Genomic DNA, 19884 nt, shown 5'->3' on the forward strand with positions numbered 1-19884 from the left:
TGGGTTCTGTGCACACAATCCTGCATGACGACCTGAAAATTCGAAAAGTGTCATCCAGGTGGGTGCCACGAATGCTGACGGACGACCACATGCCTGCCCGTGTGGCATGTTGCCAAGCAATGTTGACGCGCAACGACAGCATGAATGGACTTTCTTTTCGTTGGTTGTGACAATGGATGAGACGTGGATGCCATTTTTGAATCCAGAAACAAAGCGCCAGTCAGCTCAATGGAAGCACACAGATTCACCGCCACCAAAAAAATTTCGGGTAACCGCCAGTGCTGAAAACATGATGGTGTCCATGCTCTGGGACAGCGAGGGCGTAATCCTTACCCATTGCATTCCAAAGGGCACTACGGTAACAGGTGCATCCTACGAAAATGTTTTGAAGAACAAATTCCTTCCTGCACTGCAACAAAAACGTCTGGGAAGGCTGCGCGTGTGCTGTTTCACCAAGACAACGCACCCGCACATCGAGCTAACGTTACGCAACAGTTTCTTCGTGATAACAACTTTGAAGTGATTCCTCATGCTCCCTACTCACCTGACCTGGCTCCTAGTGACTTTTGGCTTTTTCCAACAATGAAAGACACTCTCCTTGGCCGCACATTCACCAGCCGTGCTCCTATTGCCTCAGCGATTTTCCAGTGGTCAAAACAGACTCCTAAAGAAGCCTTCGCTGCTGCCATGGAATCATGGCATCAGCGTTGTGAAAAATGTGTACGTCTGCAGGGCGATTACGTCGAGAAGTAACGCCAGTTTCATCGATTTCGGGTGAGTACTTACTTAGAGAGAGAGAGAAAAAAAAAAAAAAAAAAAAAAAAAAAAAAAAAAAAAAAAAAAAAAAAAAAAAACAAAAAAAAAACAAAAAAAAAACAGAGACCTTAGAACTTGAATGCACCTCGTATATCATGTACTTTTTATGTAATTTTTTGTTTTTACTTAATTTTAAATGTAAACTACTAAATTCAAATTGTGAACGGCCAGGCCAGTGGCCCTGCATTCTTCTCTCCGTCAATAGATGGCAGCACTTTTGCCACTATGGTTTACCAATTTGCCGCCTCGTTCACAACCACTAATGCCTGTTCTGCGCTCATAGGCAGCACACCGCGACTGGTACATGCGGCGCTCAGGAACCACAGCACAGCGTGTCATGACATCATTTGTATATTTCCCTATCCAGGCAGTCATCCGTAGTACTGTTGGGTGCCACTTGCACATTGACGTAGGTTTCACAGCACCTAGCCCGACCGGCGGTTTCGAAATGTTTTTAAAAGTTTAAAACATTTTAGGGAATAATATTTTGTTTTTTGTTTTTTTGTGTGTTATGGTGTGCGAAAATTATTTCCCGTCTTTTACTATTTCCAGTACGACACCTGAGGATGGACTTATAACAGTCCAAAACTGGTCGTGTGAAAATAAATTTACAACTGAAGCGGTATTTTCAATCTCTGCTATAATGCTCAGTTACGGATGTTCTTCCAACAGGATTGCTTAAGTAAGGTAATCCCAACATGGATGCATAAACCGATTCAATAAATTTTTCTAAATTCCTACATAACCACATTTTTTGTAAACTAAAATTTTGAGAATATTCATGGTCCACGCTGAAAACCAAAATGGTTAGGATGCCAGCCATTTCCAGGTAATTGTGTGGTTTCTGAAATAACACTTTGTTCATATGCCAGTCCTAAAGCTCTCCAATGTCACCCAGTCAACAGCCTGTGCCTGGTACTGGTTGAGTTAACAAGCATGTAACATCTACGGTCTTGATACTTGCTCATGTTATAATGATAAGCAATTTGTTTGTGGAAATAGGTCGCACCTGCACTGCAAAAGCTGAATAATTCCAACATTTAAAATTTTTCAAGTGATTTTTGCAACTCAAGTATATGAATATTTCGAATGAATTTTGTTGTGGTTCGTTCGAGACAACTGTCACTGTCATTCGAACAAGCTATTGTTGAGCATGGTGACTTAATTAATGACTGAAGAAGGTTAACTATTGCAGTGTACTTCTGACAGATTTCTGTAAGCCAGCACTGTATGTGGACTGTGATGTTTTAGGGAAACATGAACAGTGTTTTGTGCCACACTTTATAACTTAGTCTAGTGACTTGGTATAACTACCAATGATTGTTCGACAGTGCTTCTTCAATGTGCATTTTGATCATTTTGCAATTTGTATAAGTACTTCTGGCACTGAGCTTTTTGTTATTTGTGAGAGCTGACCTGACTGTACAAGCTAATATTTTTCACAAAGTAGGGAAACTGTTCATTGTCCAAACAGTATAACTTTGAGGGTAATATAGTGTGAAAAAGTGCAACCTAAATTGTGGTATTCCATTCCATTATGACAGACGCAGCAACAGTAGGTAAAAAGAGTCAAATGAGAGAACAGTCTCTGTTATAATTATGTATTTGTTTTATTACTTTATTTCATGTGGTTAACAGATCATTACAATGGTTGAACACTGAAAACATTGAGTATGGGGCCCATTTGTCACAAATAGCAGTGGAAAACACCCCTGTCATAAACTACTAGTTATGTAGGGGAACTCTTAGCAGAAGGAAGAGCAGCTGCAGCAATAAGTACATGTTTAAAACCATCCAAACATTTTTCTGGTTATAAATGTGTACCTACCACTGCACTGGCTCTTCCTTCTGCTCTGTACTCCCCTACATTAACTTTTAATTTACGACTAGTGTGTCCAGCACTGTTTTACACAACAACTGAATCCCATACTTAACATTTTCAGCATACAACTAATATGATGGTGTGCTAACCGTGTGAAACGCATAACTGAAATTAATAAAACAATTACATAACTGCATTTTAATCACTAAATTGTGGCGATGAGTACATTTTTTTGAGCAAACAGAATCAAATGCTAACAAGATTTTCAGCTTCAAGTCAACAGATAGAAGTGTTGCTGAAGAAGTGATTGAGACTACTAAATTAGGACGGTGCTTTGTAGTGTGTGGTGCACGTGCAGGTGAGGAGCACATTGCAGTACAAGTGTTATGTTTATGAATTAACATGTGTGTTTGGAACAGTGACAAGCATACTGATGAATAGAAAAATCTATGAACTTGTGAACAGGTAAAGAGTGACTTTGGAAATCATGAACTGGAGGTTACTGTGGCAGTGAACAGTGTAAACATTCCATGTGGCACAAATGAAATAAACTAAACAGGACTGTCTCTTCAAATGAAGAATTATAAAAAGACAGTGTAGCAACAAACCTATACCACCACAGGGAGAGGAATTCAGTCTATTAAGGATGAGGAGGTTGTGCCATTCTGGAACAACCATAAGCCAATAAGGAGTACCACCCTGGAATTTTGGAATTCAGTAGTAAACACTGCAGACTAACGTGGAAGTGCAATGAGCTGACGTGGGAGTTACGAGCAGAAGCAGAAAGCAGATGGCAGCTACAGGCTGCAGCAGCAACTGGCACTGGGACTGGGACAATTTAAAGGTAAAGTATTATAGTTACTGAGTGTAATAAAACATTTGCCAAAATGAGAGATGATGAGAGAGAATACTGTGCTTAACAATGAAGGACAGGTGATAAAAATCAAGAGTAAACCTAATGATGATCGTATGTTTGAAGATACGAAAGAAGAGGTAAAATTAATGGAGGAAAAATGTAACAATTCAAAATGAACTTTATGATGAGAGTGGGCTTAGATCAAGGCTAGATTCAGCTTCATATAATGAGATAAAAAAAAGTCATGTTATGACTTTAGATCAATATTAGGGGTGCTCATGTACAGCCCGAGTGAAAAACTAGATGAAAATAGCAGCGAGTTGGATTTAAAGTTACACAGTATACCAGTGCAAGTAATGGAATGTAGTCCAATTAAATTCAGGGATGCTGAGAGAACTGGATTTGGAAAGGAGATGCTAGTAGTCAATGACTTCTGCTATTTGGACGGAAAAATAACATAAAATGGCTGAAGTAGAGACAATATAAAATGCAAACTAGCAATAGCACTGAAAATGTGCCTGGGAAAGAGGAATTTGTTAACGGTCAATATAGACAGTTTGTATTGTCGTGAAATAGGGGAAATAGTGCCACAGACATGATACGTGAACTGGAAAGCCAATCACTAAAACAAAGGCATTTTTCGTTGTGACGGGATCTTCTCATGAAATTTCAAACACCAGTTTTCTCCTCCGATTGTAAAAACATTCTGTTGGCACCCATATACATATGGAGAAATGATTATCACAATAAGATAAATCAGGGCTCGCACTGAAGAATTTAGGTGCTCGTTATTCCCGTGTGCCATTCAAGAGTGGAATGGAAGAGGACCGGCTTGAAGGTGGTTCATTGAACCCTCGAGGCACTTTATTGTGAATAAGCAGAGTAATCACGTAGATGTAGATGCAGATGTAGATAATTTTAAGAGTCAGGAAATTTTTCTGTAGATTTTTTGTCTTGAGTGCAGCCTTGTATGGATGTAAAAGGTGAATAATAAACAGTTCATAAATGACGAGGGTCTAAGCTTTTGAAATGTGTTACTATAGAAGAATGCTGAAGATTATCTGCGTAGATAGCATTACTATTGAATCAAATTGAGCTATCAGTTCATAGTACATCTTGTCTAAAAGAAGATATTCACTGATAAGTGGGGCAACGCACCAAATGTTTTCCGTAAATCCAGGAATATGGAATCTGCTTGTTGCACTCTTAGCAATATGCAGTGCATAAGCAAATTTCATAACTTAAAGCTCTGCAGATTTAATCAGGAACTTTTATCGGCAGACACAGATGAATTCTTTGCACTAACACACTGGGTAGCCAGTCTAAATAAAGGTCACCAGGTTCACTTATCTGTGGAATATAGTTAAACTTCTCACAACTTCAAAGTTAATAATTAAAGCTATATCTACCCTTTCAACTAATCATACTTGGGAACACAAACCAGGAATCTCTATTTGCTATTTCATATTCCTGATAAAAGCACATCCGTAAGATGCTGCTACCTACTAGGACTCTCAAAAATTTCTTTCCAACAGGTATGATATGCAACATCTGTCATTATCTGAAGTCACAAGCCACCAAGCCTGCTTAGTAATCTCTGACCACTACACATTTAGGATGATTAGCACAAGACCAGCCCGTCACCTTTAGAATGGCCAAAACACTCTCTCTCATGCTGCTATAAAATTGCCCTGGCAAGCACAATAGAGCATGGACACACAGGAGCTACCAAAAAAGGTACACAAACTTACACTTTAATAAATATTTTGTCTGGAATGAGAAACACCACGGCATTGAAACTGGATACTGCATGAAACAACAGACAAACAGCATTGATTTGTGCTGTTTTATTAGTTTCTGGATTCTCACTGGATATTTGTTAAGATGGAAAGTAAGGAGCATAGCAACAAATAAAGATATAATAGTAACATACAAATGTAGCCTTAATGAGTAGCCCAGTATAAACTCATATACAGATCAGATCTTACATTGCATGTAATGGCTTCTACATGTGGCAAATGTTAACATCAAAGGCAAGAAGTAGCTAGCTGTCTACAACTTTGAAAAATTACCTGTGAGCAGTTGCCATTATCAAACGTTGTCTCATTAGATGACCAACAACACTGTTCACGATTGAGCCAAAATGCCTGGGGGCAAATTCCATATTTCAGATCTGACATCCAGCTTGCTCCGATATCTATCACACCAGCTACCACACCTGTAAATACACCTACAAGCAGCACACAGACCCAACCTGACCATGCGTCATGTGCTCCTTTTATTAAGTCACATATTGAATCTTGCTTCTTTTTCACAATGTACCGGTGACGCATTCTGTCACGTGCAATGTCTCGCTGCCAGTCAATTGTATGGAAATCATCATACTGGCCGATGCCTGGGATGTCATCGGCATCACCTGCAACTAAGAACACAATGTTTAATAATTATGTTACCTGAGACAATACATTAAAATTCTTCCACTGTAACAAAAATAATTGCTTTATTGTCACGGTTTTACTATACTGCAGTATTATTACTGATTTCCATGTTGTTGCAACAATCACGATTGAGTCGCTTACAATTCCAAAATGAACTTTTTTCATTGCAACCTAGAAACTAAATCTATTCACTTTTTGTTTTAATAAGAACATGAGCCAAGACATGTCACTAATCACTGGAATAAAAAATGTAGTGACAAAATGAATGAAGCTTATTCTTGTAGAAAATGAAAATTATGAAGTTATTAATTACATATTTTCTAACTAAATATACATGAACAAAGGAATATGCCACCACAGATTTCAACATCAGCCTTTTATTGTTAATAGCAAAGCAATTCAACAGCAATGAGAGATTTGCAAGCAAATGAGAATCATCAACCTTTTATTGTTAACAGAAAAGCAATTCAACAGTAATCAGGGATTTGCAAGCAAATGAGAGGTATAAGGAAAAGATCCTTGTGAAAGTAAAGCTTGCCATAAAAAATAGCTTCATGTTTTTAAAATAACATGCTTTTTACCAAAAGCAGAGAACGCTGAATGCAAATCAGACACAGCAAGAGATTTCCAAGAATACTCCTCATCAGTAATTTCACTCAACACTCACCTTGAGGTTCCACGAACGTGACTGCACCTTTAAAAAACAAAGGCTAATTTCTAACACAATATTAAGAGGCAACATATCGCACAACTAATCTAATAGAACAAAAAAAAGGCACTCCAATAGTTAAACTGCATAAACGATAGCTATTCTAGTTAGTAATGTAACTTTTATCACAAAAATATTAAAGCATATTAGGATGTTTTGTTACAGTTTAGCCCCAAAACCCACAACCCAACTTCTAACACTGAATATGCATTAAGATGTATGATTAGAAGAATATTTTGACTAGAGTGTGTCCTGTGGGCGGGCCATATCTTATGATTTGGCATGATTTAACTTCAAATATATTTTTACTTCTCAATGCTTTTCAAAATTTTTTTCAGTTTTATTCTGTCACTACGAAAATCTAGTCAACCTGAGTGGTTTGTCAAAAAATTAGCTAATTATGGTTTCTACGATTATGGTTAGATTTAAAATATTCTTAAAAATTTTTAGTTTTAATCATATTGACTGATGCTTCGATTTTTTCTTTCAGAAGACAATTTTAACTCCTACGCAAACAACAGTATTGCCATTTTATTACCTGCTCTTACAAAATTTCCAGGCCCTTGCTTTACCTTTATTCATACAGATATGTATTATCAAATATCTGTCTTACTTTGTGATAATTCTACTAAAAAAGTAGATTCAGGCTGCAGATGCAAAATTATTTCACTGTCTCGCACTTGTTAATAAAACCTCCATTTACTATTATAGTATCCTCGTTTCACCCCCCCCCCCCCCCCCCCCCACACACACACACAGCATGCAAAATGTTTTCTGTAGTGATACTCTGCGACAATAGCTTTCCTTTAGTTCCCTGAATTGAATCATATGCAGAGGTTATACACTAACATAGGGGTATCCGTGCTGGACCTTCAAGTGAATTAAATAATAATGCACACTACAAAAATTACTATATTAAACTGTTAATACAAAATGTTTTCTAGGTGTAGACGTGAATCACTTATAAATTAAGTAATGAAAATACTTTACAAGTCTTGATAAGACACTTACCATCTGGATGACCCGAGTATTTAATCGCAGATACTTGAAAAAGGAAAAAAAGGGAAACACAAAATAAGGATTGAAACAGAAAATAACATGCAATTCAAACAAAACAGATGCAAAAAATGTAAATAAATACTTCTAAGTGTCAGAAAGCAAGTGAAGTAACCACTTATCCTCCAAAAATTATATGGGAACCCATACTTGAACAGCATAGTGTTCGCTTTTACCACCACTGATCCTCAAAAATGTAAAGCCAGTAAGGTTTATACATAAGAACTTTTAACTACTGAAAAAACAAAACCGTTTCCCTGTATACACACCCATAAACCAAAATACACTTACTGTTCAAAATAAAATGCATACTACCTGCTCATATTATTTTCACTTTTGCAAAGGTATATTTTTAGGCTTCTGGGCTCATAAACAGCTGAAGAAATCTCTTGTGGTGATTTCTTTTATAATGTAAATACAGAAAGATCCAAAACACAAATTTGCAGCATAATGAAACAATGAGTGTGGTAAATAATATCAAACAATTACAGGTTTTTGGAAGAAGAAGCTACTGGTAACCTGGCTACATCAGATATAATCTTATGATAATAATCTTCATGACATTTAATATTCCATACAAAGAGAGCCTGGGGAAAATACCATATACAAGAGAAATATCTGCTTCATTAGGTATTTACAGTTCAGGACATTTAGTAGTATTGTAGCCATTTTATAACCATGTACATTTCAGTACATTAATGGATATGTACAACTTTAAAATGAATATCATAGAAAACAAGTGACTAACAACTAGATGTAGGATGCTAACAGAGTAAAATACATAGTTTTCTCAAATTTTTATAATATGCTTAATGATTAAATCTTTCCAAAACAAAGTCCAACTAGGTAAATCTATGCAAAAATACAGTCCTACTGGTAAACAGACATGATAGTTATGAGAAGCTTTCGACAACATTAAATACACCTCCTCATAATACTGAGCATTTGAAATTTAAGATTCTTTCAGGAGATTGTAAGACAGAGGAAACCGTCCAGAAAATCGTTTTCTTGCCATTTTATCTGGAACTTGCTGGCAGTATATATTCATCTTCTCATTTATATGAAACATTACATGATGTATGCTACACGTTTGTCTCCCCCGCAAACTGACATGAATGTAATGAAGTAACAATACCCAAGCAGAACACAAACATTTTTTCGCACAGATTCACAGGTGATCTACAGCCTACCTTCTGTAAACTATTTTAGAATGAATGAATGAGTAAACTATACACAAACGGCTGCTCATTATTTAAGAAGCAAACTCGCCAAAACGTTCCTGGAGGGATAACTGCTGTAACACGTTTTGTTTACGAGACTAACTTAAAAACAACAGCACACACATACCCACACTAACAAAAAAAGGAAACAGGCCAGTAGACCAGAATAATTTTATCTTCAAGCAGCTTCTCATGCAAAATTAGATCTGTGGCACAGAATAAACGAAGATACTGCGTTCAAAACAAAATGCAATAGGCACTGTACATAAACAGGCGAACATGGAAATAGCAAGAAGCAAGAGAAGAAGAGGTAGCGTAAGCCATAGCTATATGAAGCGAAATGATATCCAACATGTAAACAATTTACTACATACGAAAAAAGAAAATAGATGCTTACAGTGTGATGCTGCCAATTCATCTTGATGAATGGAGCGTTCAGTAACAGTTCCTGTCGTTGTAATGTCAATCATCTCATCATCTGAACTAATTGATGCAGATCGAAACTGTTGTCCGTTTACGAGTTGTTGCTACACACAAAACAAGCGGATAAATACGTACACATAATAAACATACAACTGTCATTAATGAAAGAATTGAGGTTACGTACTTGGTCATCAACCGCATGATAAGAAGTGGGAAAACTCATTGGTATGGCCGCATTGCCTCTTAAAGGCGCCTTTTCCATGGCTTAAACTGCAATGAACTCTGTGAAAGATACGAAGAAATTAGCGAAAGGTGTCAAGTATACGCAATGACATCAGACTTGACAAAAGCATCATGGCGACGTCTGACATGCAGACGACGCATTACATTTCTTACAAATGAAAATAAACTTTCTCCTGTTTAAGTCTTCCTTACCATCTTAGATGTTTTTTTTTGCTCCTATTCAATCAATGAAATTTATGATACCAAATTCACTATTCTTTTCGTCAATATGCTTTATAAACTTCTACAAATCACCACCTTTCGCCCCCAGGCAAACTGTCTCGTTACGCGATCATATGTTTCCCACGTTGGTCACATGTATGACTGAATAGTGATACTGTTTTAAAATAAAGTAAAACAAATGGCAACAATAAATAAGATTTTAAAATTATTTTTAAAAAATGTCGATAATTTTTTCAGGTGTTTAATGAGAAAATTCCAGGAATAGAACAACAACGAATCATATAGTAGAGAGGCAAAGCATTTTACTAATCCACTCGTAGAAGATGTGGCAACATTAAGGTATTTTGAACCGCCCTATAAGGCAATGTCATTTTTTTGTTTTAATTCAGTTATATTGAATATATAAAATTGGTATTCTGTCAGTAAGTTCAATATTGAGCTCACTTCATTTGTTCAACCCTGCTAGCTGTAGCATTGCGAGAACACGCTTCAAATCAGTAAACAAATCGCTGTGAATTTTTCACTTTTGCCGAGTTGTCTGCTGGGATTGACTGTAATCATTCTAATGAGGGAGCAGTTTTTTTAACCTAAAACATAATTTTTATGTTAAGGCCAATTCACCTTGACCGTCACGTCACGTCGAAACGTGAATTTCAATTAGCGGGATTCGTATTCAATGGACCGTCACGTCAAGATTTCTCGCGAACACAGTTATAACGGTTTCGTCGTCTGCTGAAATCGGGAGTTGTTTAAACCGTGGGGGAATGTCACGAAGATACTGAAAGAGCTGAACTGGGAGAGTCTTGAAGAAAGACGTAAACTATCCCAAGAAAGTCTATTAACCAAGTTTCAAGAACCGGCAGCGCAAACTCATGTTATAGTTGTGGATTCTGCACTTTTGTATCTCCTTAACCCTCCTAATACCACTGCGGTCAATATGATCCCATAAGCACATTTGAAATATATACTCCCTTATTTTCAAAACCATTATTTTCAAAATTAATGGCTTTATCTCTCTAAGTTGCTGTTACGTAATTACATATTGTTCGGTTTTACACTTACAACATATTAAAATTTCTTTATGGGTACTGAGTGGTACTGAGTACCACTGGGGTCAGCATGACCCAAATCTAAATTTTTCTTTTGTTACTTGAATATAAAATTATAAAAATAGAATGGCGAATGTTATATTGAACAGACGTTATACGAAACACCTGCAATAATGAAACTAACATTTCCCACTTATTATTTACACCTATTGTTGCCACTTCTTGCCTCAGCCGTTGGTGTGTATTGCCTCAGTTGTTGCTAGTGTTTCTCAGCGTGCACAAGAATTGCATTATGACTAGAAAACGTTTGAGTAGTGCTGAAATACAAGCACTTTTGAATGAAGAAGAGACATTAGGGGATATACCATCTGATGACGATGAAGAGATTGATGCTGGAGGTAGTGAATCAACTGAAGATTCTGATGAAGATGTTGGGGATTTGGGAACTGTACTTCCTGAAGCTGCTGACACCACAAATTAGAATGTTTTCAAGTAAGTACTGTATATATAATCTACCATACGTTTACAAAAACTTTAAAGATGGTACTAATAATAATAATAACATGTAAGTACATATGTAAAATAGTAATCCTATTTTTTTCAGGTCGAGTAATGGAAATGAAATATGGGGAAAAATCTTGTTAGATTACATGGGAGACAGCCAGTAAGAAATACGAGGGTTAGAACTTAAATAGTGGCAACTATTTATTCACAACCAATACAAAAGAGTCACGTGTTTGCTCATGTTACTGTCTTTCAAAGTAGTCATCAGCATTGTGTAGCACCCGTTGCCAGCGATGTGGAAGGCGTAGTACACCCTTAGCAGAGCCTGTTCTGTTGATGGTGTGAATGGAGCGGTCTACTGCCTGTCGAATCTCTGGAACAGTTCTGAAGCGAATGCCACGAAGTGGTTCTTTCATTTTCAGAATCAAATCAAAGTTACAAGGACTTAAGTCCAGAGAGTATGGTGGATGGTACGGTACTTCCCAGTCCCATCAACCATAGAGAGCAGCCACAGCTTGCGCTGTATGCGCCAGCGCATTGTCGTGCAAAATGATGGGTGGGTTGCACAGAAAGTGTCACCGCTTCTTTCGCAAAGCTGGTTACAGGTGATGCTCCAAAAATGAACAGTAATACTGTGCACTGACGGTCTGCCGTGGAGGAACGTAATGCGTTGGTATAACACCCTCACAGTCGTACACGAGAATCACCATGATTTTAGACCGCTCCATTCGCACCATCAACAGACAGGCTCTGCTAACGGTATACTACTCCTTTCACATTTCTAGAAATGGGTTCTACACAACGTTAGTGACTAATTTGAAGGACAGTAACAAGTGCAAACATGTAACTCTTTTGTGTCGGTTGTGAATATATAGTTGCCACTATTTAAGTTCCAGGCCTCATAATGAAGATGGCTCCAGCTCACATGAGGCATACTGTAATAAACGCAAATACTGTGCAGTCAGCATTTGAATTATTTATGAAGCCCAGCATTTTCCAGATTATTTCGAAAAGGATCAACAAAGAAGGTAACATTACTTTCGGTAAGAAATGGACAGATATTGATAGAGAAGAATCTGAATGCTTTCTTGGCCTCCTTATTCTTGCGAGAGTGTGCAAAGGTAACAATGAGGGTGTAGTGAACTTAGGGAATGAAGAGCATGGTCGATCTATTTTCAATAGTTCTATGGCTAGGAACTGCTTTACAGAAATATCATGCTGTATTTGGTTTTATGATGCCCTGCACCGGCGACAGAATTGTAGTTCTGATAAATTGGCTCCTATAAGGGATTTATTTGAACAGTGAGTAAGCACATTACATGATGCATACGAAACACACGAGAAAATTACAGTTGATGAACAACTGGTAACTTTTAGGGATAGGTGTCAATTTCGCTAGTACATCCCTTCAAAACCTGGAAAGTATGATATCAAGATATGGGTTGCATGTGATAGCACTAATTACTATGTCACACACCTGCAGGTGTACACAGGAAAGGGCGAAGACCAGCCTAGAGAAATAAATCAGGGAAAAAGAGTAGTGTTAGAATTGACAGAACATTTATCCAGGAGTGGTAGAAATATCACAACAGATAATTCCTTTACAAGTTTGGAGTTGGCAAAGGAACTAGAACGAAAATAAATGACTCTGCTAGGAACTTTAAGAAAAAGTCGTTGTGAACTATCTGCAGAGTATATCGAAGCAAGGGGAAGAACTGCAGCTTCATGTCTCTTCAGATTCCAGGTATAAGCTACAATAGTCTCCCATTGCCCAAAAATGGTAAGATAGTGACATTGCCGAGTACTATGCATTTCAGAGAAGGAATGGGTGACGGCAAAGGAGCAAAACCTATTATAATACTAGACCATAATGCAACTAAATGAGGATGGACAAGTTAGTCATGACCTTCGCCACAAAACATATAACAAGAAGATGACCCATGGTTTTTTAAATAATATTTTGGATATTAGTGCCCTAAATGCTTTCATAATTTGGCTAGACTAAAGGGCTGACTGGAATAAAAAACCATTATTATTATTATTATTATTATTATTATTATTTCTTTTTCTTTACTTTCTCAGACTGTTAAGTCTGGTTAAAAGTGGAACGTGACGCGGACCTTGATCAAGCGTGACTTCCTTGTAACTGTATGGTATATGTTATATTGCAGTTAGGAACTTTCGGATAATTGAACATGTATCAATAATTACAGATTTATGTAGTTGTATATATATGTTTGGATGTAGCTGTATTGCATTGATGTACTGGTGGATATTGTGAGGTATGACTCCTGTAGTTGATAGCATAATTGGTATAATGTCAACTTTATCCTGATGCCACATGTCCTTGACTTCCTCAGCCAGTTGGATGTATTTTTCAATTTTTTCTCCTGTTTTCTTCTGTATATTTGTTGTGTTGGGTATAGATATTTCAATTAGTTGTGTTAATTTCTTTTTTTTTATTGGTGAGTATGATGTCAGGTTTGTTATGTGGCGTTGTTTTATCTGTTATAATCGTTCTGTTCCAGTATAATTTGTATTCATCATTCTCCAGTACATTTTGTGGTGTGTACTTGTATGTGGGAACGTGTTGTTTTATTAGTTTATGTTTTATGGCAAGTTGTTGATGTATTATTTTTGCTACATTGTCATGTCTTCTGGGGTATTCTGTATTTGCTAGTATTGTACATCCGCTTGTGATGTGATCTACTGTTTCTATTTGTTGTTTGCAAAGTCTGCATTTATCTTTTGTGGTATTGGGATCTTTAATAATATGCTTGCTGTAATATCTGGTGTTTATTGTTTGATCCTGTATTGCAATCATGAATCCTTCCATCTCACTGTATATATTACCTTTTCTTAGCCATGTGTTGGATGCGTCTTGATCTATGTGTGGCTGTGTTAGATGATACGGGTGCTTGCCATGTAGTGTTTTCTTTTTCCAATTTACTTTCTTTGTATCTGTTGATGTTATGTGATCTAAAGGGTTGTAGAAGTGGTTATGAAATTGCAATGGTGTAGCTGATGTATTTATATGAGTGATTGCTTTGTGTATTTTGCTAGCTTCTGCTCGTTCTAGAAAGAATGTTCTTAAATTGTCTACCTGTCCATAATGTAGGTTTTTTATATCTATAAATCCCCTTCCACCTTCCTTTCTGCTTAATGTGAATCTTTCTGTTGCTGAATGCATGTGATGTATTCTATATTTGTGGCATTTTGATCGTGTAAGTGTACTGAGTGCTTCTAGGTCAGTGTCACTCCATTTCACTACTTCAAATGAGTAGGTCAATACTGGTATAGCATAAGTATTTATAGCTTTTGTCTTGTTTCTTGCTGTCAATTCTGTTTTCAGTACTTTTGTTAGTCTTTGTCTATATTTTTCTTTTAGTTCTTCTTTAATATTTGTATTATCTATTCCTATTCTTTGTCTGTATCCTAGATATTTATAGGTATCTGTTTTTTCCATCGCTTCTATGCAGTCGCTGTTGTTATCCAATATGTAATCTTCTTGTTTAGTGTGTTTTCCCTTGACTATGCTATTTTTCTTACATTTGTCTGTTCCAAAAGCCATATTTATATCATTGCTGAATACTTCTGTTATCTTTAGTAATTGGTTGAGTTGTTGATTTGTTGCTGCCAGTAGTTTTAGATCATCCATGTATAGCAAATGTGTGATTTTGTGTGGGTATGTTCCAGTAATATTGTATCCATAATTTGTATTATTTATCATGTTGGATAGTGGGTTCAGAGCAAGACAGAACCAGAAAGGGCTTAATGAGTCTCCTTGGTATATTCCACGCTTAATCTGTATTGGCTGTGATGTGATGTTATCTGAATTTGTTTGGATATTAAGTGTGGTTTTCCAGTTTTTCATTACTATGTTTAGAAACTGTATCAATTTAGGATCTACTTTGTATATTTCCAATATCTGTAGTAACCATGAGTGGGGTACACTATCAAAGGCTTTTTGGTAATCAATGTATGTGTAGTGTAGGGACCTGTGTTTAGTTTTAGCTTGATATGTCACCTCTGTATCTATTATCAGTTGCTCTTTACATCCTCGTGCTCCTTTGCAGCAGCCTTTTTGTTTTTCATTTATAATTTTGTTCTGTGTTGTATGTGTCATTAATTTCTGTGTAATGCCTGAAGTTAATATTTTGTAGATTGTTGGTAGGCATGTTATGGGGCGATATTTAGCTGGGTTTGCTGTGTCTGCTTGATCTTTAGGTTTCAGATAGGTTATTCCATGTGCAAGTGTATCAGGGAATGTGTATGGGTCTGCAATGTAACTGTTCAATAATTTAGTGAGACGTGAATGTGTTGAGGTGAACTTCTTTAGCCAGTAATTTGCTATTTTATCATTTCCAGGGGCTTTCCAATTGTGTGTAGAATTAATTGCTCGGGTGACTTCATGTTGCAAAATTATCACTTCAGGCATTTGTGGTATCATCTTGTATGAGTCTGTTTCTGCTTGTATCCACTGTGCATGCCTGTTATGTTGTACCGGGTTTGACCATATGTTGCTCCAGAAGTGTTCCATGTCTGTTATGTTTGGTGGATTGTCTATTTTAATGTGTGTGTTATCTATTGTTTGGTAAAATCTCTTTTGGTTTGTGCTGAATGTTTGGTTTTGTTTCCTTCTATTTTCACATTTTTTGTATCTTCTAAGTCGTTTGGCCAATGCTTGTAATTTCTGCTTCTTTTCATCTAATTGCTCTATTGCTTCTTGTTGTGAGATTTTACCTAACCTTTTTCGTTTTTTGTCTGATATTTCATTTCTTATAAATTGTGTTAGCTGTCCAATGTCTTTTCTCAGTTTTTCTATTCTGATCTGTAGCCTGTGTTGCCATACTGGTTTTGTGGGCTTCTTCTGTGTGTTGGTTTGTTCTGATCTCTGCCTAGTGTGTATACTTAGTGTAGTGTGTGCTCCTATATAAAACAGTAGTTGTAACTCTTCCATAGTTGTATTTTCATTTATTTTGTTGTGTATGATTGTGTTGATAGTTTTTATTGTTGTTTCGACTTGTGGGTTATTTGGCGGTCTATGCAAGAATGGTCTAATGTCTGTATTTGTGTCTTTGTATTCTATATATGTCAGCTGAAATTTCTCTTCTATATCTAACACGTGTGTCTCTTCGTGTTCTATTTGTGCTTGTTCTGGTGGCTGTCTTAAGATTTCGTTTTCCTCTGATTGTTTAATTGATGCGTGTTGTTCTTTGTTTGTTTGCTCTGGGATGTTTGAGTCCATTACTGTATTTTCTTCTTCTTCTGATTGCACATTATTTTGTTCCAGTATTTGTTGTACTTGTTGTTTGATGTTTTCTAATTCTGACTGGGGTATCCTGTTATTTTTTATTATTACACGGATCTGATCAGCTTGTCGTTGTTCTGTTAAAAATTTTAATTCCGGGTTATTATTAATAATTATATTAATTATTATTAATATGTAATTAATACATATATATAATATAATAGATATTATATATAATATAATACATAATTATTAATTATAATAATAATAATAATAAAAATAATAATAATAATAATTATTATTATTATGTTAACACTGATGACGCCAATTGCATGTTTATATGCTCAACAGTGGAATAAAACATTTGTATTTGTATTTGTATTTGCAACGTGAAGGAGTCTCGGGAAGATAATTTCGACACTGGTATTGGTTGGGGCGATTGTATCATCTACTAACAATGAAAGGTAATGTAAAGAACACTACACAGTGAAAGAAGACAGAGTAATAGAAGATTAGAAAATCTGTTTGTATTGTAATAAAGTATTTAAAATAATAAAATGCAGTATTGAACAATATGCAAAGTTAAACAAATGAATTTGTAACGTAGGTATAGTGTGGTAATTCTAGTGTGCAAACATAATATTTTACTCTAATGGTATTAATTAAGCATCATAAATATACTAACATAACATAAAAGACTAATTTTATAAACATAAAGTATTTTTATACTTACATTTTCATGTAAACATAGATGACACTGAATGCTTGGAAAATATTTGAAGATGAACAAATATTCATGTTATAGTAGAAGAATTTGTGATTTAGTGTCTTCGTAATCACTATTTTATTGTTTCCCTTGTTTTTGTGACATGTTGCAAAGCTACCATGAGGACTTGGATATTTATCCTACGGGTTTTTATCAATAAAAGAGGTCAAATATTTGAAAATGAAAAACAATTTAGGTGTTCAAGACTGACCAAAGATAAGGTGTACACTGTGTGGATAAATAATAACATACACTGGCTGGTAAAAAAAGTGGGGTGGTGATCTGAACAGGAAACTCTAAATGACGACGACTTGTGTCACATTGTGTACAGTGATGAATTGCGATATTGTACTATCCTGGATGATTATGTTTTGAGAGTATGGCAGCAACATTCTTTCATTGTTATTGATAGGCACAGTAATGTTACGCCTGGTGTCATGGTGTGAGGACCCATCGTGTATGAGTTCAGGTCATGGGTGGTAGTAATTGAGGGAAATGTGAAAGATCAATGGTACAGCATGGAATTTCCAGATCAGTCCATGATAAAGTATTTATGGGAACAGCTCAGACGTTAACTCTGCTGAGTGCTAGTACCACTTAAAAACAGTGACCTAGCTTGCCTCAGGAGAGGATGCAACAAGTTTACGATAGCCTTCCCACTTGAATGAATGCATGCATCCAGGCCAGAGGAGGTGCAATGTCATACTGATAATTGGGCTCATCTTGTTAAATTCTTTGCAAATCCGACTCAATATTGTAATCACTGAAATGACATCACATACGAGTACACACACAAACTGTAAAGTTTTGTTTGTTTTTATCCTTCCTTTCCGGGTGCTTCACATTTTTGTCAGGTAGTGTAAAACTGAACTGCACAGAGAGGGTAAATATTTTTGTTTTATGATAGATCCATCAAGTTCAGCTACCAGCACATTAATAATTCGATGTACAGTGTACTCTCTTTATAGAAAAAGTGACTCAATAGCATAAAAAACTGGACCACTGTAGACAAAACGTCAGAAAATTCAGACTATTTGGCAACAGCAGTAGAAAAATTGGTCCAGTGTGTAACATCAGACATAGGAAGTGAGTCATTGATTCAGGAAATGTGAAATATCTGACACTCGCTTGTAGCTGCCTGTGCCTCCTCTGTAAAGAATGCTTAGTCGACTGGCTGGAAGAGGGTGAGAGGGTGTTCCAGAATGTCTGCTGTCTTGAGTCGGATTACATTTCTCACTGAACAGTCTGAAAAGTAGTGACAATGGCTGGATACCAAAATACATGAGGTACAGAGGTTATAAAAATTTTAAAAATGCGTTTGAAAGGACTCATTTATGTACTGTTCAAGCTTACTTGTTTAAATAAAAATGTAAGTCCTATTGCAACAACAAGTTTATTGCTAAAATCGCCTCTCTCTACCTTCTGAAAATTGAAATATAACTCTGCACATTTTGTAATACTGATCAATGAGAAAAATTACCTGACATGGATTTATGGACTCGTGATCATCAAAGACACTCTGTCACGTCAATTTTCTCGTAACATAATGATTTGGGGAGTGAACTTGTGATCTGAAAACACATATTTTTTTATCATTTCAACAAAGAAATTCCCTAGAAACAAAATGACCACGAAATTTAGGAGAATGTTATCACGTGTGAGAGTAACAATGCCCCTTGTCTTATTGCATAAAGGCTGTACTGTAATCAAAATATTTTTCTTCTTCAGAATGTAGTGAAAGATCGATCTTACGTCAGAAAACGGATCCAATCTCTAAAACAAATTGGCAGGGTGATCATACAAAAAAAAACTATCAAGCGTTATTTGTTTATCATCTACAGCTACATCTGCATGGCTACGCTGCACGAAAAAACGAACACCTATATCTTTCTGTGCGAACTCTGATTTCCCTTATTTTATTATGATGATCGTTTCTCAATATGTAGGTTTGTGTCAGCAAAATATATTCGCAATCGAAGGAGAAAGTTGGTGATCGAAATTTCGTGATAAAATCCTGCCACAACGGAAAATGTCTTTGTTTTAATGATGCCCACTCCAAATCCCATATCATATCCATGAAACACTCTCCCCATTTTTCGATAGTACAAAACGTACTGCTCTTCTCTTAACTGTCTCGATGTACTACATTAATCCTATCTGGTAAAGATCCCACAACACACAGCAGTACTTCAAAAGAAGGAGCACAAGCATAATGTAGGAAGTTTCTCTAGTAGATCTGTTGCATCTTCCAAATGTTCTGCCAAAAAAACGCAGTCTTTGCTCGCCTTCTTCACAACATTTTCTGTGTGTTCTTTCCAATTTAAGTTGTTTTTAATTGTAATTTCCAGGTATTTAGTTGAATTTATCGTGAACCGAAGTTCAACGGATTCCTTCTGCACTCATGTGGATGACCTCACACTTTTCATTCTTAGGGTCATGCACCATACAGATATCATTTCCAATTCGTTTTGCAATTTGTTTTCATCTTCTGATGACTTTACTGGCCGAT

The 19884-nt window shown here is 36.3% G+C and overlaps 1 protein-coding gene across 4 annotated transcripts in view; it reads right to left on the bottom strand.

Moving 5' to 3' along the window:
* The window catches only part of LOC126189022 (H(+)/Cl(-) exchange transporter 4), a 163247-nt gene that overhangs the window by 27067 nt on the left and 116296 nt on the right, over positions 1 to 19884 (bottom strand). Inside the window, exons 1-6 of one of the 4 annotated variants that reach the window (XM_049930842.1) lie at positions 9776 to 10013; positions 9525 to 9622; positions 9315 to 9444; positions 7653 to 7685; positions 6600 to 6626; positions 5567 to 5916 (exon numbers count right to left, since the gene is read on the bottom strand). In XM_049930842.1, the coding sequence (XP_049786799.1) occupies positions 5567 to 5916; positions 6600 to 6626; positions 7653 to 7685; positions 9315 to 9444; positions 9525 to 9602 (618 nt within the window). In that variant the 5' untranslated portion in view covers positions 9603 to 9622; positions 9776 to 10013. Of the gene's footprint in view, positions 1 to 5566; positions 5917 to 6599; positions 6627 to 7652; positions 7686 to 9314; positions 9445 to 9524; positions 9623 to 9775; positions 10014 to 19884 lie in introns of those variants that run through there. The other 3 variants (XM_049930843.1, XM_049930844.1, XM_049930845.1) reach the window with 3 other exon arrangements.

The sequence above is a fragment of the Schistocerca cancellata genome, chromosome 5 (genome assembly GCF_023864275.1).
Source record: "Schistocerca cancellata isolate TAMUIC-IGC-003103 chromosome 5, iqSchCanc2.1, whole genome shotgun sequence".
NCBI lineage: Eukaryota > Metazoa > Arthropoda > Insecta > Orthoptera > Acrididae > Schistocerca > Schistocerca cancellata.